The sequence below is a fragment of the Accipiter gentilis genome, chromosome 31, assembly GCF_929443795.1.
Source record: "Accipiter gentilis chromosome 31, bAccGen1.1, whole genome shotgun sequence".
Classification (NCBI taxonomy): domain Eukaryota; kingdom Metazoa; phylum Chordata; class Aves; order Accipitriformes; family Accipitridae; genus Astur; species Astur gentilis.
Window position 1 is genome coordinate 7,150,480 of NC_064910.1, and position 24,005 is coordinate 7,174,484.

Consider the following 24,005-nt stretch of genomic DNA (forward strand, 5'->3'; position numbering starts at 1 on the left):
TGGTTGGCAGCTAACATGCTGTAAACTTACAACCTAGTTTATTCCAGTAAACTAATTTTGTTTGTTCATGTGTTGGTACCCTGAGAGGGCTCTGAGTGTTTCATACCTAGGGACCCTCTGTTGCATTATAACGGCCAAAGCAGCATTATTACTCTCTGAAGATAAATGTCCTGAAAAGAATAAGCTCGGGGCAGGAAGCAATGGTGCCATTTGACCCGTGTCCCGGCAGAACTGGAAGACTGAAAATGCCTCATCAAAACAAGAGTTAACCTGAGAGAGGATCAAAGCATGGAATTTCTACCTGCTAGTTAAACCTAAGAGCAAGAAGATACTTCACTTGTACAAAACTTAATGGTGGTTTTTTCATAATGTGCCTCTTTTGTGATAGTCCTGCCTGAATTCCCCTGAAACACTGAAATACAACAGCTTTAAATAACAACAGAAACCCCCTAATAAAGAATGAAATCTTTCACAGTCTGAGCAAATCCAAGCAGATAAATTAGCAGCCCCCTAACTGCACTGCTGCTAATGACATGTCTTGTGGCTGATTTTGCGGACTGCAAGGTCAGTGAAGCATCTTACAAATATTTTTTAATTGGCCAGCTTGTTAACATACGTAGCAAAGCAGTGAGGGAGGGGAGGGACCCTCTGACACTGGTGCCCCCTCATTCCGAGGTAGATGGTCCCTACAGCTAATGGATGAATCACACTGGCAAGACATCGTGAGGAAAAACGGCTCTTTGACTCTACCTGTCCTTTGGATAATCAGGGGATTATAGCCTTTGGGCTCATCATTACAGACATCAAGACTCTTTATGTAAAATACGGAAAGATGAGAAGCACACCACTGGGAAGCTGAGATTCATTGCCTTCGAAGGGAGCCTGGTTTGCAAATGATGGAGGGCTGTGGATGGTCTCATTTGTAGTTCTTGCGGGCTGGTCAGGCTCAGCCCTTCTGTCTTCCTCCCCATCCACAATTCATTAGCTAGACTGTTCAAATCTGGAGCAGACCCAGCATCCTTCAGACTTCTGAGGTTACTCTTGCTGCTCCTGTCCTTCATACTTTCGTTTGTCAGGAAAAGCAGTAACAGGGATTTAATGGAGTTTTGAACACTTTTGTTCAGGGCCCACAACCCTCCTGCTAGTTTCGTCTTTCATCGCACAAGGCTCTTGGAAATAGTTTCTAACGCAGACTACTGTGCTCAACATTTGTCTGGTTGGGAAAGCGTTTCTTGGTGGACTGTCGTACTGCGGTTTTGAAGATCTCCGAAGGAAATGGAAATGGGGCTTAATTCTCCACTGAGCTACCTGTACACTTCTGTGTGGAAGGGAGTGAACCAGTGGGGAAGATATGCTAATAAATCAGCTAACGAGGGAAAACCAGAGAACACTTCCCCCTTTCCAGACAGCCTACGGCACTCCCCCATGCTTACAGCTCTTCTACATGGAATATTAGAGAGACCAGAAATGTGCTTGATAGTAATGCTCGCTTGTTTGCTACTATGCTTTGTAGCTCTGATAATAGACAGAGATCAATGTCTGCAGACACCCAGCTCTCTGAATGATGAAATCTGCGTGGCAAAGCACATGGTTGGATTTCTGATTTAACAGTTTACTCCTAGCTGCCTGTGAGTCACAGAAATGCTGCATGCAAAATTGTGAGGCTTTCTTTTAAGTTGCCCCATGCCAAATAAGACAAAGCTAAGTCCTGGTCCCACTCTAACCTTGCCACAGCACTGTAATTTCTTTTTGGTCTTTTTTTTTTTTTTTTTTAACCTAGAGAAAGTGGGAGAAGGAAAAGGCCCTGGCCATGGGTCAGTGTGACCCCTCGCATCTCATCGCCTTGTTTGACTGCTCTGAGGAGACTGAAAGGCACTCGAACTACACAGGATGATCCCCCCATCTGGCATTGCCCCCTCAGGCAGAGACACAGCCCCTGCTTTTCCGAGCTGCCCTCCAGTCCTCCTGCCTCTCAGTTTGGCATCTGCAGTAAGCTGGGAAATGGTCAGTACTGACACCAGAGAACTTGTACTGGTTTGAAAATATTTGGTCCAACCTGGTACAGTCTTTATGGGGGAGAGGATCACACAAATGGTGTAACTCAGAGCTACAAATTGGTATGGAGTGGGCAGTACGGAACTACCCACCATTTACCTACTGGGCCTCCTCTTCTCTCTGCTTGAGCTCCCTATGAGCGTATCTGAGAATCTGTCCCACGGTCTTTGGGTTATTAAATGTGCCCTAGCACATATGGGAGACAGCTATGTAAAAATATCCATTTCCTGCATATAAGAATGTGCTCTGATCTTCTATTTTTGCCTGAATTATGCAAAAAAAAGAAAAAAAGGATGAGTGTATGTGACTATTGAAGACTTCACCAGGAGAGAGTAATAGTTTTCACCCAATTAAAAAGAGAGGAAGTGAGAATATCATGTCTCTTGATATTCATAACAATAATAGCTTTCAGACATATGATGTGATTCTGAACTGAAGGCCAGTTAATTGCAGAGACGCTTTCCCTTCCCATGAATCAAAGTCAGCGCAGAACCAATAGAAGAAATAGACTGAAGTTAAACCTGGTCTACCTATATGCTTATAGGGCACCAGGAACAGAGTCCTGGCTTTGGGACCCACCATTGCTGTGCTGTCTTACAGCAGTGCACATGCAGCAGCTTAGGCGGCGAAGTTCCTAATTTGGCTTCACTGATCCCTTAATTGCCTAAACATACAATCCCAATTTGTTTTAATATGTGAAACTGCATTTTGCAGATGCTGCTGATGGGTGAGAGTCTGTTTCTGTGGGAGATGGGAGCAAAATTCCCACTGACTTCAGCAGGTCCCAGGTTTTCATCCTGTGCTTAAAACGTTCTTTGAGACATTCATTGCTGTGACAGAGCTTGTCTTCTAAAAAAATCCTGTTAGCACAATACTCACAGTGGGTCCCCAGTGCAACATTACTAGCAAGGGTCATTTAACCTGGCATTTACAGTTAAATTATGAGGAACATAGCAGTAATCACCCCACATTTAGAAAACTTCCATGATTTGTCCATCTGTCGTTAAGTGAAGCCTATGAGGTACTGAACTGCACTTGCCATTATTTCTGAGCTTTGGTGGACATAAGGGGTAGTACAAAGCAGATACCGTACTTGGTGAATTAAAAGCAGATACTGTACTTTGTGAATTCTAGCTCTGAGTGGGAGGTATCAAAGGCAGAAGAAGAGCAGGCTCAGTCAGCTTCACCCTAAAGGCTTAAACTGGTCCAGTGAATAAAAAATTCAGACACCCCCCAGGTGTGAACAAATGAACATCAGCAAAGGTTTGGGGGGCTTTAACATGACAAAGAAATTAATCTCTTGTGCTCTGTATCCAGGCAGGGGTAGGGTCAGGAAAACAGGGAGCGAATGAAAGAGATGAGCACTGCCTGAAGGAGGGCTGTTGGCTAAGGAAGAGCTGGACAGACAAGATACTGAGCATGAGTGATGCCAACATGAAGCAAGCAGTGACTGGATGGAAGCTAATGAACTGGAGAGACATAACCATTGGCAAGTCTGAACTTGAACACTTCTCTACTACAGCTGCTCAACCTGAAGACTCAGTCGATAAAGTATTAAAATGCTACTGTAAATGACCCAAATTCTTCTCCTCCTCCTAAGGCTGAACTATTTCTCCCTTTTCTGCCAGAGAGCTCTTAAGTCTTTCTTGACATAGGTTACTCAAGAGGCTTTCAGAGGGCAACATCCTCATTCAGATGAGCTGGTTTCCACATGTCCAGATTCCTAGACCCTGGAGCTGATTTTAAGTTGCCGACCCTAATCAACAGCCACATGAGAGAGGATGCTTTGCTCTGCCCCTCCCAGCAGTAACGCACCTGTACGCTGGAGTCCTGGACCAGGCAGAGCTGCTCCTGTATCTTCTGGAGCTCCTCCTGCTGCCATCGGATGTTGGCCTGCAGGATCCGGGTCCGCTGCTCTAGCTGGTCCTTGATGGTCTGGAACATGCTGAACTGTGCCGAGAACTGAAAAAAAACAGAGGGAAAAATCAGTCATTATAATACAAACAGGCCTCAATAGAACATTGTTCTGTAAGAAGTTATTGGTTTCTTGATTATAAAGCACAGCCAAAGGAATAAAAGATGTGTTTGTAATATACTAACATCTAGGCAGAGATAAATCTTGTCTATTTTCAATTTTATGCACATATATTAAACTGCCTCAGTTAGAGTGATCTGCTTACAAGTGACCCTGTTCTGTTAGGGAATTATCAGAAGGGCTGTATTTGAGACTATGCTACTTTAAAATATCAAGAGCATCTTAATTGGATGGCAAATGAGTGCATTATTTTTATTAGCCTGTAGTTTGGAGCCCTTAGCATAGCATAACTGTATATTCCGGACGTGTTTTACTAACGCTTTCCTTTTTCCACACAGAAACAACAGTGCTGCAATGGCTTTTTCCACTGATGACTTTCTGTAGCGTCACGCGACAGCTGACCACAATAAACACTTTCTAGATTTCTACAGCTGAACAGTAGTCAAGCTACAAGGAATACTCATTAAGTTATTTTTATACATGCTGTAAAATGAATAGCTGAGCTCAGTGGGAAAAAGGCTGTTCTAAATAATAATATAAAATGGAGATCACTAATCAGGGTCAAGAAGAAAGTGCAACCTCCAGTAGCAGCAATACCTGCCACAAAGTGGAATCATTCAAGAAGTGTGGAGGGGACTAACACAGAAATAAATTCCCAGTTTTATTTGGTGTTCTTGGGTATGATTCAAAGTCCACCAAAGTTAATTATCACTTTAATAGGCTTTGGAATAGTTGCTTTGCATGAGCTCATATTCCAAAAGTAAAAAACAGTCTTTGAAAAAAAACCACTAAAAAAAAATCTGCAAGCTTTTCTGTAATCAGGGCATCCAAGGCCTCTCTGAAAACATGTGGTGCTCTGAGTGTCCAGGCAAAAGAAAAAAAAATATTTGCTGTGACTTGAAAATGGTGCCCCGTTCCTGTGGTTCTTCCAGTGGCTCTGTGCTAATGGGTGAACTGACGCATTCTGCAGCCTTCCTGCTCCATGGAGATGCACTTGCTTACACCATTTCTGCCTTTTTAATAGGAAAACAAAAATGGTAACAAAAAGGGAATTAAGGAGAGCTGTGGTTCTAGCAACACCGCACAGTTAAATGAAATTTCTGGCTACTTAGAGAAATTGAAATGTGACTTGTATCAGCTAACTGCTTTGCCTTAAACCAGCTAAGTGAAATAATACCTTCCCGTTCCCTCCAGCAAAGCTGAAATCTCCATGTAAACGCCCTTTGGGTGAGAAAACAGGAGAACTTCAGAGGGTTTCTTTCTATTTACCAGGTGGAGGGTGGTTTTCCCGCACAATCTGAGAGGTCACCCACCGCTGAAAGAGTTTGTTCGTGTGGCAAGGTGGAGGGGAGTTCCGTGGCCAGCCCTGCTCAGGGGGAGGGAGGGCTGCTAGGGTTGTACATGCGGTTGCTGCTGGCAGAGGATCTCAGAACCCACTTTGGTGGCAGAGGCGGCCACGGGCGCCGGCAGCTTGCCCTGCTTGCCCAAGGAGATAATGTGAGCGCTTGGCCTCCGGTGTCCACGGCGCTTTTGCCTTCAAACAGCAGCTCTGTCATCTGCAACCCGCTCCTTCCCCAGAGCAGAAAAATGGTGTCAAAGCTCCCCAAGGGAAGTTTGTGTTACTTCTAATTGGTGTTAAAGGGGAGAAGTCGAGCAGGGTCTCTCTCTTTCTAGTCCATGTATAAAGTATTAATCTGGGGAATGGACGAGTGGAAACCTCTGATGTTTGGGAACAAGGACAAGTGACTCACAGGAGCGTCTGGTGATGCTTGTTGTAGCCTGACTCTGTGTTTCTGAAGAGTCCAGGTACCCTGATTTTAGGAGTGGAATGAGGCTATGGCTTGCTTAGATGAGACGCAGCTAAGCCCTGCTTTAACCTGGGTCTGTACAGGATTCTTTAAAAAGCTGAGTCTTGCAATCTAATTCTCTCTCTGAACTCTCTTAGTGAGAACTACTCCAGTCTCTAAAAGGGTCCTTATCAGAAAAGAATTAAAAACAATTTTAGCCAAAAGTTTCATTTAACTGCCTGGTTTGCTGATGGCAGACTTTTCATTAACGTGTGAACTTCTTGAAGACACTTTTGGAAAGGAACCCCATTTTCTTCAATTAAAAAATGTAAGGAATTTTATAACAGATAATTTTATAATCATTTTGTACTTCAATAAGAAACAAAATCCATTTCCAGGCCTCAGTTTTGAATTTGAATTTCCTTTGCAAAGTTGCATGCAAAAATATATTGCTGTTGATTTTAAATGATTATTCCGTAATTTTTTTCAGCACCTTCTTATTTTTAGCATATTCATCTACTATTGCCTTTTTGTTCTCTTTTTCATGTGCTTTTTGTATTAATAAACTTAACAACAATTAGCTGGTATACTAGGGTGAAAGCCATTACAGAAGAAGACAAGGAACTTTCTCTTTTGCTTTTTTCCCTTTCCCACTCTAACCCCCAAATTTGTTGATAACTCTAGCCATGAACCCTGTGATTACAGAGCTTCATTGTTTTTGTACAAAGGCACTAACAGCAATTGACCTGCACCAGAAAGTATTTATCTCAAGATCATTAACTGCTCTACTAATTAGGGGAGAAATCTGTAACTGTATAATAAATTAAAAGAGCTTAACTCAAAATGTTCCACAGAAAACACTGCATGGCTTTAACTCTGTCACTGGCATCAGATAAAGTTGCTCTTTATCTCACTTGGGTATTTACAAATGTCTGCAGGATCCTCAGAAAAGTGCATATTATACACAAAAAAGTGCCAGCTTTCCAGATACAGCAAAACATGGAAGACTAAACCTGTGAGATATCTATAATTGCACCAGTGTAATCAAGGTTTGTTAACTCAGACAAAAACCACCCCCACAGCAGTAATTTTAGTCTGGGTTCTTAAAAAAAACCCCAAGTGATGCTTTTGGGGCTGCAACCGGGGGGGGGGGGGACGGGGACGGGGGACCTATGGCCAGTGTCTGCCGGGATGGTCCCCCATTTCAGATGTGGTGAACAAAAAGATGCACACCTCAAAGACATTCTGTTCCTACAAGTTTCATGACAATAGGTAGCTGGGTAAAGAAAAGAGACCCTATTTATTTTTTAGCTTGGTTTCCCCTGAACCTTTCATTTCTGCCTATCTTCCGACTTTCCATCCTTCTGGCCAAAGCTAGAGACACGCAACAGAGTTGTGAAAGTCTCAAAAATACCAAGTTGCTGCAATTTCCTGCAAGCTTTAGCTCAGCAAAGAAGAGAGGGATCCACTCATCCCTTCCTCCTGCAGGAAAGTCTGGGTCTGTGCACCAGCCTTGCAAGGCACAGCCCCTGGAAACCCGGGTTTCATTAGTTTTGCAGCTCAACTAACAACTTGTTTGTTCCTTCTGTCTTCAGAATAACACCTGCGCAATCCCAAATGGATTATTAGTGCTAATTATTATTCAGTCATCAACATCCGCTGTGTTGTAGGGGATTTTAATTTATTACAATGAGGAAGACAAACAAACAAATATTCTAATGGAGAGCACTTGGTTTGAAGTAAACCATTTATATTCAGGCGACATCTAGTACTGTGCTGTCTGTTCATTCAGACAAGCAAGGCAGAAGCTAAAACCGCATTCCGTCGGAGACAAAACCATCAGCCTTTGCTCGAAATAAAACTAATCAAAGTTCAAGCAGATGGTGCCTGAGGCGGGAGCTAGCTGCTCACTGCAGATGCGGTCCTGGCCGCTTAAAATGTCCTTCCCCCCCGCTGCTGCCCCGTAGCTGAATGTTAGCCGCAAGGACACCCGTCAGAGTGCCGGGGCCCTGCGTGGCCAGGCTCGGCACGCTGCCTTTCAGCTCCTGCCATCGGTCACCTTCAGCTGAGGGCGAGCAGCAGAAAGGCAGTGGGGAGCAACCTGTGCAGCTACTCCTCGTGGGCTGGCAGCGGGGCGCCCGGCCACGCTATTTCTAAAAGCGATGAGCTTGTGTTCTGCTGCTAAACTGCTGCGAAACAGTCAACTAGGAAACTGAGGAAACGTTCGTGGGGGGAAGCAGGCGTACCTGGCTTTCGTCACTCATTCACTTAGCGCCGCAGGCACCTTGTCTTTGATATAATGGATTATCTTGCTGTAGGCTGATGTGTTTATTATTTTAAGGTAGGAGGTAAACAGTTGAAGAAAGCATTAATAGTTTATGAAAATCACCCAAGTCTGTGGAGGATTGCTCCCTTTACCAGGAGTATCGCTATGGGGTGTGAGCCTCAGCAACTTGAGCTGCAACGTCTTGGTGCTATTTCCCTGCTCCACATCAAGGGAAGCTCCACCTTGAGCTTCACCAGGAGCGTTGCTGTGACTTTGCTGCCAGTCGGGAAGAGGGCTGCCTGTGTAGACAGACTGGAGTCAACCCTCTTCCTTTCACCAAGATTTAGCTGGCCCAAAGAGGCTTAACCAGTGGCCATGCGACTGGACGGCGCTCCGATTTGGCAGAGAAGAAATGGATCTGGCGTGCCAGTAAGAGCGTTTCACTGGGAAGGGGTGAGGCAGCGAGGCTCTCGGTAAACAACTGGAAAGCATCTCTTCACAGAGAGCTTTGATGGAGAAGAAAGGGAGGTAGAAAAAAGTCAAACAAAACACGCATGGGTTTATAATAAATAAACTAAATTATGTTTGGAAGTGCATTAATGAATAACGGAGAGAAATATCTGTAACAGAAAATGAATGCTCAGAGCAGATAATTGATATGCTGTTTCTTCTCTGCATGCTGCTGCGGAGTCGTGAAAAGAATATTAAACACAGAAGATAAATGAGAATTTGTTATTTTAAAGCAGGGATCCTCAGGACTTTCTATGTTTTATATGCTACAGGAAGAAACTGGGATTTTGTGAGGGAGTACAGGGTACCAATAGTAGAAGCAGCCTAGGTCCAGGACTACTCTGTCATTTCTAAAATCAGCAGATGATGGGGTGTATCATCACAGCATGACCACAGGAGAGAAACAATGTGATGGGAACATGGTACTCAAATTTGTTCCTTCAAAGTCCACTGTAAATGAAACACTGAGGTGTCTTTTTGGGCCATCACCCAGTTTTGAGATATGGATTAATAGATTTCACTGGAGGCATTTGTCTCTAGCAGCACCCTCACCGTTACTGGCACACTCACAAAATGGGTTTTGTTGAACTTTTGTGTCCCTTACTGCTGGTTAGTTCTGCATCAGCCCAGACAAACAGGTGTTTTTAGGAGGACTGGGTCTTTGTTAGTTTTTAGGCTTGTTTTTAATTCTCATTGTGACCTTGATTTTGATGGGAACTGATTCTGTAGAAGCAAAGTTGAAAACTCTTTTCCAGCTGTTTTTTGTCCTCCTGTGAAATAGATGTGTGTGTGCACCTGAACCTACATGTACCTGGGCTTCTGCTCTGAATGCCTGTAAGCATTTACGTGTTTAAACACACGATCGTACAATTCAGATTACTTTCCCACGATATTTTAAGCATTTGAGAGCTGGTAGATTTGGAGATATTAGCTACTAAGGAGATAACCTAAAAGCCTCAAAAGACCTGGACCCTATTAATTCATTTATTTACTAGACAAAAGGAGAAAATAACAGAAGATAGGCAAGTGACCTATTCCACTTCCAAATCCCCAACTAACCTGTGCCAGAGGTGCAGGCTGATTTTGCAGAGTTGCTTGAGGCAGCAACTGCTGTGGGAGAAGCTCACATGGAGGCTGAGAAGGCAAAGAAACCTAGGTTAAAAAGAAAAGAAAATAAAACTTTCTAAGTTTGGCCCCTTTACATTTTAGGTTTCTTCTAATGCCATGGCTTTTGTGTAAGTGGTTTTTATTTGCTAAGCTGCGTATGTGGCACATGCTTTATACCATCTGCCTATTTTGATGACTCTTTGTAAAGTTACCTGAAGAGCAGTAGGTTGACTGAGTCTATGCACAGATAAATCCTGCTGCGCGCTCTGTGTTCTTGGCAAGGGGGTGTTAGACTCGGCAATCAGCTTTGTTGGTGTAGCTGCAAGAAAAGTACTGGTGAGTCCTTACATGTTGGAAATCATCCCCATTTGAAGTGGGAATTACAATGAGACCTAGATAGAAATGATTACGGCCTGGCTAAATTCCAGTGGGAGTCAAGGCTGTTCTTGTTGACTTCAGTGGTAGTAAAATTAAACTGATAGGAGGGCCTGGGCAAAGAGAAAAGTAAATGAGACAGATTATGGTTCTGTGCTCCAATGAATGGAGCAAAAGGACACAAGACCTGTTCCAAAACAGCTGGAACTCCCTTCATATGGCCCAAATAACTATAAATTTAGGTTAGCTCATTGGCTTTTCTTCCAGACCACGGACCAGAAGGAGCATGTAAGGTGTGCCCAAGTCTTGGCTGGAGCATCCTGAATCTTGGCCAGAAGAGGGTCACCCACAGGCTGTTATTACTCCTGTAAGTCTAGAGGGGCCTTGTATTGCTTATACTGATGCCCTCAAATCTGAAGAGAGAAGTCCTCATTTTTGTAACAGATTGAAACAGCATGTCTCATGGCTAGTCCCGCTACCCATTTTCCAGTGTATGGGTGGCTGCACTAGAACCTTCCCTCTTGTACGTCACCATTTCAGATTGTGCACTTCATCGTCAGTGACAAATACATATCATCGATACCTCATAAATAAGTGCTAAATTAGCAGCTGTGGTATATAGACACACATTCTGTAACTTGGCTAAATGAAAAATAAGACAGTAACCCAGGAATACCACTCACATGCTGGGTCTGACTTGGGTGTGTGGGAAGATTTGGGTGAGCTCCTGGATGATACTGAGGGTGTCCGACTAGCGCTGAGGATTGAGGCACCAATATCAAGTGCATTAAAGTGCTGTTCAGGATCCAAGCTGGTGCCACTGTCCTAAAACAAACAAACAAAAAGGGAACAGCTATTGCATCTGTCAGGGTGAAAACATTTTGAAATGCACCTAGTAATGGTTGTGCACCCAGTTCTTTGGCTGGCCTAAAATGACTTGAGCAGAACTAATCCCAGGTATGCCAGCAGAAGGCCTGGGCACAGGTGTCAATGTGCCTTCCAAATAGCATCTAACTAAAGCATTTTACAAAGAGTTATCACTGAGTTGGAAATAAATAGCAAGCTACTGCCGTAGTTATTTTGTGCCTTCAGATGTTTTTCTGAATCTTTCTTTTGCGTTCAGTTGGATGTGACAGCAACTACAACATCTGTGAGACACTCAGCTGTGCACTGAGGAGGAGCTTTTCTTTCATCCCTCAGCAGATCACCGAGATGTCACCAAGAAGGCTGATTGCCAGAACATGTCCGAATGAATCTTTAAACTGTAGTATCTTGCCAAGGAAAGGTGGGGATATCTCACATTGCCCCTGTCCATGTTCCACTTGATTTGTGGCTGTTACTGATCTCCAGGTTTATCCTTTCATGAGCTTATCCAATTTACTTTAAAATTATTCAAGTGAGCAGTGAATTCTGAAGTTGAGGGAATCCACCCAGAAAGACAATGCCAGAGTCTTCAGTGACATTAACATAGGAACAAGCTGTGATTACACATATTAATGAAGAAACTTTTCTCTTTGTACCTTTAGCGCTGAGGACACAACCTCTGAGGACACTTCTTCCAAGCCCATCTCCTGTCTCCTTTCCACCCGCACATCTGCATAACTGAATGTAAAATGTAATTGTATGTATCGACATGGTATTGTTATATTTCACAAAATGTGCTTTAAGCAAATAGAGGAGCAAATTATTGTAACATTTTACAGGTTAAATGCACAGCTGAAAAATCGCTTAAGTCAGATGCTACTGAATCACATTTGAGAGACTTTTAATTTTCAGGTTTTGCTCTGTTCCTGTCTTCTTGAAGTCAAGAGGTATATTAAAGAAGTATATATAAAGGTCAAGTTCACAGCCTACAACCACTGTATAACTTCACTGGAAAGCTTCCACACATCTCTTTGAAAAAGAATGTAAGAATTGGAGCTTAACTAAGTATTAGAATAGTTAAGGGATCTGTCTGTTCCCTACTTCTGCACAAAGTGGAAAAATGCAAAAGTTAATCTGTCCCTAAACTCCTGATTGACAAATCAAGCTTAGGATAAAGTAAGGTTTAGTCTGATCATTTTTCTATAATGAGCATATATCCTTCAGAAAGTTCAGTCTTTTTTTTTGTTACATAAAAGACATTATTTTTCTGAGAGACAATTTTGGCAGTCATGAGGATGCCCTTATCTTACTGTCTTTTATGTCCCCGCCAGTTGATAGGATTTTTCCATACCTTACCACCATGTGCGTGCACACAATGAACTCTGGCTTGGAGTTCCACTGGTGGTAGGTGATATAGTAATGGGTCTGGAGCCAGATCCACTGCTGTCCTTTGGTCAGAAACCGATAGCAGCACGACTTCCCCTTGCCAAACTGCATCACTGTCAGCAGAAAATACACACAGCTTGTAGCACAATTTGTGATGTGAAAATGACATGAAATGTGAAAAGTGTGACAAAAGTACTACGGCCCCATTGATTCCTAAGGAAGACAGGAGTCTGAGCACCTTTCGAGTGAGTGGTCCTCTCAGTCTTACCATAGAGCAAACATCATAAAGATCAGCAGGTACCTTTTTCTGACACTTCAAATGGTATATTCCTTCACAGCACAATTAACCTTAACTTTGGACACTAATGCATTAATGTCTGCTACAACTTAAACATAGATCTTATACTGGTTTATGTGCTGATCACATACTGCTTAATTAGGCATTTGGGATTAATTTCTAAGAGCGATCATCTTAAGTGCTATAGCAGAAAAATACAGGATAAAAATGCTTGAAAAGATGAGTATTGTGTGCAGATGGATTCAGAATGAAGGTAGTATAGGAGATAAGATTGTGCAAAGACAAAAATCATTTGAAACTGAAAGAAAATTCCCAGACTGACAAGAATTCAAAGTGCAGAAAATGGGTATATTAAAGGTTTAAAAGATTCACTGGCAAAATTGATCTCTGCTTTCCCCCCCAGTGATTTCAAGGGGTTCCCAAACATGCACCTATTTAGCCTTTCTATATTTTAATGTAACATATAAAAACTACTGTTGATGGGGTATTTTTGAGCCACCCAAAGGTGGTAAGCTGAGATGTTCCAGTCAGTTCTGTAAGCAAATATTTGAAAAGCATTGCCTCATTTTCTTTACTTAGTGAAAGAGTTTTTCAATTCAATCTAATAGACTATATTTAAATAATCACAGGTAATCTCAAATACATGGTGAACAACATTAGGGTAAACAGTCAACAAGAATTTTACAAAATGGGATCTCCTCTGAGATTGCTTGAACTGTTCTTCTGCATATTCTTTACTAACAGAGCAGGGGTCTAATCTGGCATATTTTATCCATTCAGTGAGCCTTGTTGACTACTTTTGGGGATACAGAAGGTAAAATTGTATTTTTCAGAGCTTGGTAAGTCTGGCTCAGATGCCAATCAGCTGCGGTGCTCCCAATCTGCTACAACTCTGCTAAGACATACAGGTGTGAGGCAAGGGTCAAACCTCCCCTTCCAACTTTAAACCAGTTTTAAGTGAAACTACATTTCCCTGAGAAGAGGTGTCCCAGTGACTCCAGAGGAACCTGGGCTATGCGATACTTACAGTGTTCGTGGCACCTTGCTAGCAGCTCTAGGTCATCTATATGGTAATAGTCGTAGCCAGAAGTACCCAGCACTTCAAAAGGCAAGTATCCTATAATCGGCGGTGCTCTGCGGTTAGGCACAATATGAGTGAATTCATAAACCACGAAAGAAACAGCAGTTCTGCATGTTGACATGGATATGTAAAAAGCCCAGATCTGCTCTCGCTCATTGATGTACGGTTGTCCCCGCAGGGGAGCGGACCATGACTTTCCCCTGCCTTGTGCCCAGGATGCCCAGCTGGGCACGGCAGTGCCGGCGGGCACTGTACCCCAAGGACAAGGTGATGACAACCCCATCTTTCCAGGGAAAATGGGGTTGTGGAAAGCAACTCGGTTTCTCAGGGACCTTCACAGAAGATCCTGCTGCGAGGGAGCCATTGCCTGACCGTTCCTTGGTGAGGAGCTCTGCTGCGGCTCCTGCAGTCCCCACACAAGGGAAAACATGTGGTGAGGTGATAGGAAGCCATCGTCTGTCGGGACGAGGGGGGTAGGAGGGGAGATCGTCTGTGCCGCTTCCCTCTGGGGGCCTGCAGAGCTCGTCCGTGGCGCGCTGAGGCAGTTGCTTTGTACCTTTGCCAGCACGGTTGCCTCAGGCCAGCACAGACTTTCCCCCCGTAACTCAGTGGGAATTGCACACACACAATCAATGGCTGGATTTGGAAAGAATGATTTCCGCAGCTGTATAATAATGAGATGATTTTTGTCCTGTGACAGACTTTGCTCCATTGATAATTTTAAAGGAAACAAGAACAAGCTAATCACAAATTTGGCCTGAGAAACTGAGTAGTTTTGTTTTAAAGACTGATAAAATGCAGGGTAAAATAGTAAGTATCATCTTTTGTAGGAATTTAAGTGGCGACCCTCCTGTTCATGTGATTCAGATGTGAAATGTAACACTATTTGAGAGAATTGCACTTACGAAAATAGCAGTAGACAAGCACCGAACACAACCAGGAGTGCTTCTCTTGTCACCAACCTGTGATCCAGGAATAAAAATTTCCACTCCAGACTGTGTCTTGATGTGAATTCCTCTAGAGGTTCTTCCACGATGCACATCTCCTGTATGGTGAAGAAAACCGACTTGCTGAGAGTTGCTGCTTCACCCCTCTGCTTCATCTAGCTTTTGTTAGCTATAAATACGCGGTGTATAAGAGGAGAAAATGGAGGATTCACACGTTTTCTGGCAATTCCAGAGAGCAATCTATTGTATTTATCAATGCCAAAATTTTTGCAGGAGTTATGGAGAAGAACTTGTGAGGCACACAGACGTAAGAGCTGAGACTGTTCCTCAAGCTGCCAAAGTTTTTGTGGCTTTGAAGCAGTGCCCGGGGTGTGACAGCTGTGCCACCCATGGCCCCAAGGAGCAATGCCCCTTCCCAGCATCTAGCCCGTGCTTGGTCCCACCTGGCTTTGCCACGCCTTTCCTCGCTCTCTTTTTGTTACTAAAGATACCCACCGCCCTTACCTGGCCCTTTTGGATGTCTGGCCTCCGAGGTCTCTTTGCAAAAGGGGGACATTCTCCCTCCCACTCAATAGCTGCAGAGGACTAAATGTCTTTTCAGGCAGGCAGCCTGCACGGGGCCCTTCAGGCGGGTAAAAGGTGGTAGTTTTGCCTTGCACTTCACTCCTGTGGCGAAGAAGCTGGCCCTTAAGACTCACAGCAGCCCTTGGCGCTCGTGAGAATGATAATTAATAAGTGAATTACAGGAGGCAGGGCACAGGGCTGTCTGCGAGGCAGGACATCCTTGCCCCAGAGGACTGAGGATCAGGAGGCAGTCGGTGGTGATTAATTGTGGAGTGGAGGTGGGAAGGGGAGGAAGAACGGCACTGTGGTACACGCCTGTGCATGGGCTGGGGCTGGCTGCGTGCCCCACGGCCGGCTCGCAGCCTGCTCGCAGGTCCCCTTTGCCCACCTCTCCTCTCCCGCTGGAGGGTTGCAGGGGCAACTCCAGCTCCATGAGCTGCCTGGAGTCAGCCTGGAGACCCCTGGCCTGGGACTTGCCAGCACCAGCGCTCAGGATTTGGTGGCATCCAGGGTTACTGTCCCCCCTGCCATATCTCTCCTGCAGGAGGGTCTCCATCATCACCGATGAGGACAGCCTGCCCACTGGCCCCCAGTGCTGCTGTCCCCCTGCTCCCTGGTGTCATGTCCCCCTGTGCCGTGGGCTCAGTGACACCCTCCCATCGTCTCCACTGCCACTTCTCTCTCTGCTGTCCCTCTTGGGGAGAGAAGTCTTTCAGACCACCAATGTTTTAAACTCTCTTGGGACCAGAGGACAAGCTGAGACATGCTGCCATCAAGTGTTTCTTTGATACATATCAATGCTCATGAAGTTGATTAAAGTTGCTGGCTGTACAGCAGCAAAAGACTTTGTGCATACCTTAAATTCCTCTCTCCCTCCCTCTCCAGTTTATGACAAAATCCATGCTGATGCCAAGAACATACCCTAAAATTCAAAGTGCAACATGCAAACATTGCTCTGTGCAACCAAAATGCTGATTCTGCCTTCCATAGCCACTCAGATAAATATTTTTGATTCACCCAGGTGAAGTGAAGAGATTGGTGTCTAGGATTTCGTGGCAGCTAACACCTTCTCCAGGTTGTTCAGCAGCTGCTTCCTCCCTAGCACTGGGCAGCTCATTGCCACATGCAGCCCACTTCATCTCCCTGTTTATTTTGAGATGTTAACTACCCAAAGACAAAGGAATTTGCTTTCAGCGTTCCCAGAGAACCTTAACTCCAGCCCCTACTGTTAATATGATTACTGTGGTTGGGATTTATGGGAAGTGTCCTCACTTACCCAGAAGGAACTCTACTTGTCTGCTGGGGCCATGAATCATTCAAGAGTGCCCTGCAACTCCCAGAGCAGTAATGGAGCCAGGCCAAGGGAGCAGTGATTTCATACCGGCTAGGTCTCAATTAGATTAAAAATCTCTTAACCTCTGAGGATGGGACACCTGATGCAGTAGCTCACATTTGATAATCAGGGAACTGCAGTGCCAGGCACAAGGTTGGGTGATCTATCCTTATTTCCACAAGCAGCGGTCTTACTACCAGGATTTGGGAGGAGGGAAAATAGCAGCAGTCACCCGAAGACACGGAGGGGCACAAATGAAAGCGTTGGTGGCCATCTGTACACTGTTCTATCGCAGGAACAGAAAGCAGCCATGAAGAACCCAATTTCGAAGTGACTTTGCAATTCCTAATGCAAGGAGGGTTTCCATTTCCCATGAAGTGACACCGCTTCTGCAGATCCTGGCTCGCACCGATAATCCTCTTCACTGGATTTTTATGCATGAAATGTGATATCTGTAATCCATTCAATTAGCAAAACTAAGAACTTTGTGTGTCACCCCATCTGAAAGTGGTTTGAGAAGTTCTGAAATGAATGGGACCCAGGGTACGCACTTACCTTTAAAAACTGAGGCGTTGCCAAACGAACAGTCGCAACGAAACAGATCTGCTTCCCTGGGGATGTTCTGTAAGCCCTTGGCACAGCCTCATCAAAGCCATTGCAAGTGGAGTTAGGCACTAGGTAGGGAAAAAATTGGGACCCAGAGTCATGCTTCATACGAGATTTGCTCTCCCTGAATATTTTGCACACTTGAAGTATACTAATACTAATTTTATTCAAAGAAGTGCTCTAAAAGCTTTTAAACCTGATATGCATATATTTAAATCCAAGTCAGTCATGTTAGGCAGAAAGACATCAGAGCTTAACTTCAAGTATGAATCTTATAGGTTAATCCTGATAAAAATAAGGCCAAACCTTATTACAGAGCATAAACCAGCTTTCTGGAAAGAAACCCCACACATCCAATTGCTCTTTTTCACCACTCACGAGAAAAAAAATAAGCTGCAGCATGCCTAGCGCCCTAACTTCCACGAGGCAGTGAAAAAAAGCGTTTGCAAGGGAGGTAGCTGAAGAGAGTTCGTCAAGTCATCAGTGGCAAAACACCGGGGCCCACAGCCAGCAAGGCTTCATCGAGCTAGCAAGAGGCTGCTTGTGATTCTCAGCTGCTGAAATGCACCTTCCCCTTCCGCATCTAAGGAGAACCGTCCCCAGCATGCTCTAGTTCTCCTTGTTGTAAAGAAGAGCAAAGAGGACCCCGTGTACGGCACCTCCTTCCAGAGCTGGGCATTTTTGGCGAGTCTGCAGATAGCCTGCTGTCTCCTGAAACACTGGGCAGAAGGAAAAACTGGATGCAATGTGGCTACAGATTTTGTATGTGGTTTTTGTATCTGTGTCTTTCATGACTGCATGGCTCTTGTGTTGCTTTGAGAGCCCACTAGCACCTCCTGCCACAGCGATGCGCTGCCAAAAGAACATGTTGCCTTAAGCTAGCCCACAGTCCCATGTCAGAACGACATAATGCAAATTTTTCGTCCAGGTTCGAGCTGTTTAGTGATGGTAATCCCGCTCCCACAGCAGTGAAAGCAAGCTGCGTGCTAAGCTGCAGTGGGAACTGGGCTGGCCCCATGGGCTCCTGCGCTCCCCAGCCGACTGTCTCCCATGGGAGCAGAGAAGGTCCCATCTAGCAGCCAGAGTTCACCAATCTGAGTTAATCTAATGCTAATAGAGATTAATGCTAATATGAAACCATCTTTCCTTAGTATTAGGCCCCTATATCCAACTTTATGAAGTTTTCTACAGTTTGTCTCTTCTGCATAGGACAAAGCAAGGATAAATATGTCCGTTCCTGTGAAAATGAAGAGGTTTGTATCTACCTGGGAGGAGATAACTAGCAGGTTTTATTCTGGGGTGCTTCTGCACTGGGCCTTAGTTCACTAGCATAAATTGTAGAGATGGAAGAAGTCTCAATTTACCACATGTGCTTTTGGAACCCAGTTCAACCTATTAAAAGCCTTAGAATAACGATAAATAGCTGATAACAACGATAAGAGGGTGTGAGGGAGAAAAATAAGTACTCTGAGGAGAATTCACACCTGTGATTAACTGGTTTAGGCCACTGTGTGCACAATATATATTGCACCAAAAAGGGGAAGAAAGATTCCTCATCTGAGAAGGCAGCACAGATGTGAACATCCGCAGAGATTACAGCCCTGTCTTGTAGTTGAGGCTGGAGGGCATGGCTGACTGGATATTGAGACAAAAAATATGGGCAAAATTCTCCTCCTTTCACCAGCAAAGCACACTTGCTCTGGGGACTTCATAGGAATATGTATTCCCGTTCTGCTCCCGGGGTTATGTGCATATATGAGGGCTTCTATGGGATTATTAATACAAGAGGTGAAAAAAGAAGAAAGAGTTAGGAGCTACAGCAAACAGGAGAAGCCTGAGTAAAGAGTTACTGGTTCGTCTCTGATATGATTATTTTGTGCAAGTCTGTCGATTTCTGTAGTCAGTCCTGTTTAAAAATGAATGGGATTGCTATAAACCTACATTAAGGGCATTGTAAAAAGTTACCTCCCGTCTTACTATGTAATATGTTGTCATGTTTGAAGTCAATGGGGTCGTTTCTCTCTGTAATAGCCAAGTTCAATAGCAAATGTTTGCAGGCTGGCTCTAAGATACGAAAATAAGATAAGCACATTCAGCCTCCAGAGTACAGGTATGATAAGTTAACTTAGTTTGTGAACCCATGGGCTTGCAAATGATACCAGTTGCAGAAGAAATGCCCAGTGGAGACCGAGTTGCACCAAAGAGCACGGATGGCTTTTTTATGTCAGCTGTTTGATGTAAACAGCCATGAGCCTGAGACGTATTCCCAGAAGAGAGCGGAATACGTACTTGAATGTGGCATTTACAAAATAGGATTATATTTCCAAGAGGTAAATGCAGTACTAAAAGGGTAATAATTACCATATAGTACAGCTATGTAGTAACTTTGGGATTTCATCACAACATTTGGGAATGTTGAATTTGGCAGCAGTAGAGTGAGTAAGGCCAAGGAGATGAGGTAGAGCTGGCCTGGCTGAAAGTCATCCAGTCTTCAAACAGCTACTGTGCCATCTCCATACTCAGCTGCCCTTCACAAAGCCCAAAGCACTAAAAGCCTCGATGATACAGGCAGGTAGCCACCACCTCGAAATGTACATTTTGATCTGAAAATAACAACTACCATAACTGAAAGAAAAAAAAAAATAATCCCACATTTGATTCTGAATTACTTTGCTGCCTGATTTATTTTGTTGGTATCTCTTCTTTTCACAGCTCTATCTGCACCGCCTGTTTTGCTCTGCTCTTGCAGCTGGTCAGCAAATTTCAACTTTTTTTGTTGATAAATTTTAAAGTGTAGTTAAAAAAAGAGATCATTACATGAATTTTAAAAAAATAATCCTGGTATAATCTTTTAAGCATGCCATCTGAAAAATCATACTTTATAATTCTCCAAGGCTCTTTAATAGAAACACACAACATCTTGAAGTAGCAAAGTTCAATAGCAAACTTTCCAAGAGCACCACAGAAAAATGGTGGAATGGAAAATATAGGATGAAGTCTGAGGCTAGGATGATATTAACATTTGTAAGTCAAATACAGGTCTTGGAGTGCTTTTGTCAGAAGGCTCCTGACGAAAATGTTAAACTGGCTATAAACAGGTGGGCTCAGGTAAATGAGGGCATGTGTGTTTCCCAATTAAATGATCTAGACAAGATAACTTGAGTAGGGAATTAGAAGGTCATGTGACAAAGCTAAATACATAATCAGAAAGGTGAAACAGTTGTCTCATATACATCAGTTAGCTGATGCTCCTTAGCATGAATTTTAATTGGGTTTGTGGTTAGCTATCAGACCTGCTGCTCCTAGAGCTACCATAAAAGTCTTTTGAAGAAGTATTAAATTACCTGCAAATATCATATAAGAAGATAGAAAGAAGCTGATTTGCCTATATACAGGTTTTTTGTTGTTTGGTTTTGTTTGTTTTCGGGTTTTTTTTTAAAGACGAGGACACTAAGGACAAGATGTTAAAAATAAGTAATATATATAAGGAACCAAGCCCTTAACTACCACAGACAAAAAGATTTTTATCCTTAGGGATACAAATCATGCCACATGAAATGAATGAAAACATGTTTAAAAAACCCCAGATGCCACATTATTCCGTTAATAATAGTATGGCAGTCAGTTGCTCGGTCATCTTAATTTAACTTAGGATATTTAAAATGTATTCTTCCTATAACAGCAAACCTCTCATTTATGCCATTCGAAAGAAGAAATCCCTCCTTCCTATTTTGTCACTAGATGTTAATGTTTAAAGAACCGGTCTTAGTGTCAAACAAACTGAACAGTGATTTCAAAAAATACAAGCCCAAAAGACCAGAATAAAATCAAGAGTGTTTCATATAAATAAATTCAGACCACAGATATACAGAATATTCAGCAATTAATATATATAATGAAGAAACGTAAAGTGCTAGTGGCAAGCCAGACTGCACTCAGTAGCTTCGGATGAGTAACTGTGATGGTGTCCATACATCACCTGTCTGCTTTGATCTACTCTCTCTTCTTTCCTCCTCCTGTTTCTCCCCTCGCCATCCTGTGTTGAAATGAACCCCAAGTAAATTCTTTAGGACAGGATGGTGCCTTTTTTCTTAAGTGCCCATAGAATGCCCAGCATAAACACTGCAGATGGCTAGCTGCAGCTTCTACAATATTGTTAATAGCAAATAATAATATGCGGCTGTCGGTTCTGATCAAAACATTCATTTCAGTTTGAGTTATTCTTGTTATCAGATGTTTCTGCATATGCTTGTGGAGGCTCAAGATCAATGTATCTTTTGTATAAATCTGTTTATTTCTTTTAAAAAGGAATTCAGATTGAATTAATTGTTCTGGGAGTAAAAAGATTTTTTTTTCTCCTCAGTGTAATAATTCTCTTGATGGTTATACTTATCTCTGAGAGTTACACCAGCTAACAGTAGAGTATCTGCTATTATTAGCATCCAGTAACCACATACTTCCTGAGTTTCCATGTAATTGGGAACAAAGATGCGCAATTTTAAATTCCACTATAATATTTAATTATATTACTTGATCAGGAACTCTTTTCACGTAACCGTTATCTCCTCCTTCAAAAGGAAAACTTCAGGCATTTTGGATGAAAGGATGGATCTGCCACTTTAAAGATGCTGGTGGTCCTTTTTTATATTGGTGAACACTTTGAAAGGCAGGACTCTGGCTTTGCCCCTTTCAGGAATTTTTAAGCAAGTATGTCATCTCAGAAATAGGATACCAAAGCCAATATTTGGTTATATAATTATGAGAGATCTTTTTCTGTTTACAAATGTGCAAACAATTTTCACAGGAGGGATAAATCCAGCCTGCCTTATCTTTTCTTATCAGAGTGAGCTATTAAGCAGCTTTGTAAAATAATTTATTCTTACTTAATTTGACATTTTATACTGGAAGCTAAGCATTTCCTTGGATTTTTTGGAGGGTTATCTTTATTACTTGCCTCCCCCCTCAGCCCTCAGGCAAAACTGGATGGGAGCCACTGCATTATTCATTGGCGATGGTGACGGGACTCTGCCCCTTATCAGGTACTACTGGTCAGTAGGTACAGTGATGGCACTTGGCTCCCTCAGATGTTTGCTTATATTCATCCCTTTTGTTAAAATCTGGACCACAGGACCAGAACCCAAAATATAGAAAAATATTGAAAAGCGTTCCTATTTGCAAATAACCCCCCCTTATGCTCTGAGATCAAGTAGGCTTTCTCACAGGAGCAGAGAGGGAACTCCATCTTCCTCTTCTGAGTGGCTCATGGGCCACCTCCCCTCCTCTCAAGGGACTACTGAGCCTTCACGTCAGGTTACAGTCCTGCTTTTCTCATTGAAGCTTAATTAATGATGATTATATAATCCTCCCAAATGGAAAATCAGATCTCTTGTATTTGATTTAGCACAGCCAGTGACTCATGCAGTCGCTCCGCACAGCTCGCATTGCTGTTTCCCCGGTCAGCCGCTCTCGCTTGGGCACAGCTACTTCCAGGGATGTTCGCTCGTGTGCAGGCAGCTCGTGTCACATCCCTGCTGGAGATACAGCTGCAGAAATGTCCTTGCGGCGGGGGTTACGGAGTTCGGCTTACCGCACACCATCCCCAGGACCAGCCCAAGCATGGACCCCCCCCTCTGCTAACCCTGCACTGGGCTGTGCAGCTCCTCTAGCCTCCAGCTATAGCCAAGCCCAGGAGCTCTAGGGACAGCATCTTCTGAAAGTCTGAACTCATGCTGTGACCCGTGTGAACTTTCCCGGGCAATTTCTGGGGGCTGCACAGGCATCTCCCTGCCCCTTCTCAGATAGGGGAAGATGCCAGTGACTGCTCCTCTGGGGGAGTAGCATGGGTTTGATGTAGGTTGTGTGTGATCTGCCTCCCTCACAGCAATCCTGGTGATAAGTCACCTTGGTAGATACCAGGTATTTGTTCTACTTTAGCAGAAAGAAAATTCTCTTTGGCATCTCAGTACAATGGCCTTGCCCCAGAGCTCTCACTCAAGTTAGGGAGAGCAGCTAAGCCCCTAACTGGCTTTCTAAGCCTCAGTCCTTCAAATTAATCCATTCAAACCCATCCCTATATGATGTTCTCAGCCATGAGTCACAATGCGATTAACAGAAAAGGTACGAGGGAGGAGGAAGGGGGGCAAGGTGACTGGGACCCCAGCACACATGACCCCCTTCCTCCAAGCCCCACTATTATATGAGCAATGAACAATAATAAAATGAGCCTAAGAAGATGATAATTCAAGAGAGGTTACATAAAAGGTTACGTGGAAATAGAATAAAGCTTGTGACATTTCTGTTAAAGAGGGCAAAAAAGGACCTACCAGTTCTTCAAAATATTAGCGAAGGTTAAGTAAGAACGAAGGGTGAAAGATTCGTTAGGACTGTCACTGCCACGACTCTACATTAATGAGAATAGAATAGTTAAGTATCCTGATGGGATACAGCCTGCCCAGGGATAAAAGAGCTTCCCCAGCCACAGAGGCTCCGGTGTCCCTGCGGCAGGAACGCGCAGGCAGGGTGGACTCAGAGTACGCACAGCAAACCGTTGGAAACAAAGGTAGGATTTGGTGTCGGGTGGCTAAAAAGGAACGGCAGAGATTTGTATTTAGAGAAGAACATCCTGTATCAGTCTCCCATGTGTAAAAACATGCTCACACTTCCACTGCTGTGAAAAGCTACAGGGAAAAGCATTCTTGAATACATTCATAAGGAATGCCTCCTGTTAATTAAGCTTAATTTGCAATTTCTGTCTTTATCCCCCAGCTAACTCTTTTCTTATCTTTAGCTTA

General features: G+C 43.6%; 1 protein-coding gene across 1 annotated transcript in view; it reads right to left on the bottom strand.

Annotated features, from left to right (window-relative positions):
* The window catches only part of NPAS2 (neuronal PAS domain protein 2), a 106,683-nt gene that overhangs the window by 8,673 nt on the left and 74,005 nt on the right, over positions 1 to 24,005 (bottom strand). The window contains 9 exon segments of the mRNA XM_049834239.1: positions 3,871 to 4,017; positions 9,713 to 9,805; positions 9,973 to 10,079; positions 10,819 to 10,960; positions 11,656 to 11,737; positions 12,351 to 12,498; positions 13,711 to 13,817; positions 14,727 to 14,809; positions 17,164 to 17,282. Of these exon segments, the coding sequence (XP_049690196.1) occupies positions 3,871 to 4,017; positions 9,713 to 9,805; positions 9,973 to 10,079; positions 10,819 to 10,960; positions 11,656 to 11,737; positions 12,351 to 12,498; positions 13,711 to 13,817; positions 14,727 to 14,809; positions 17,164 to 17,282 (1,028 nt within the window).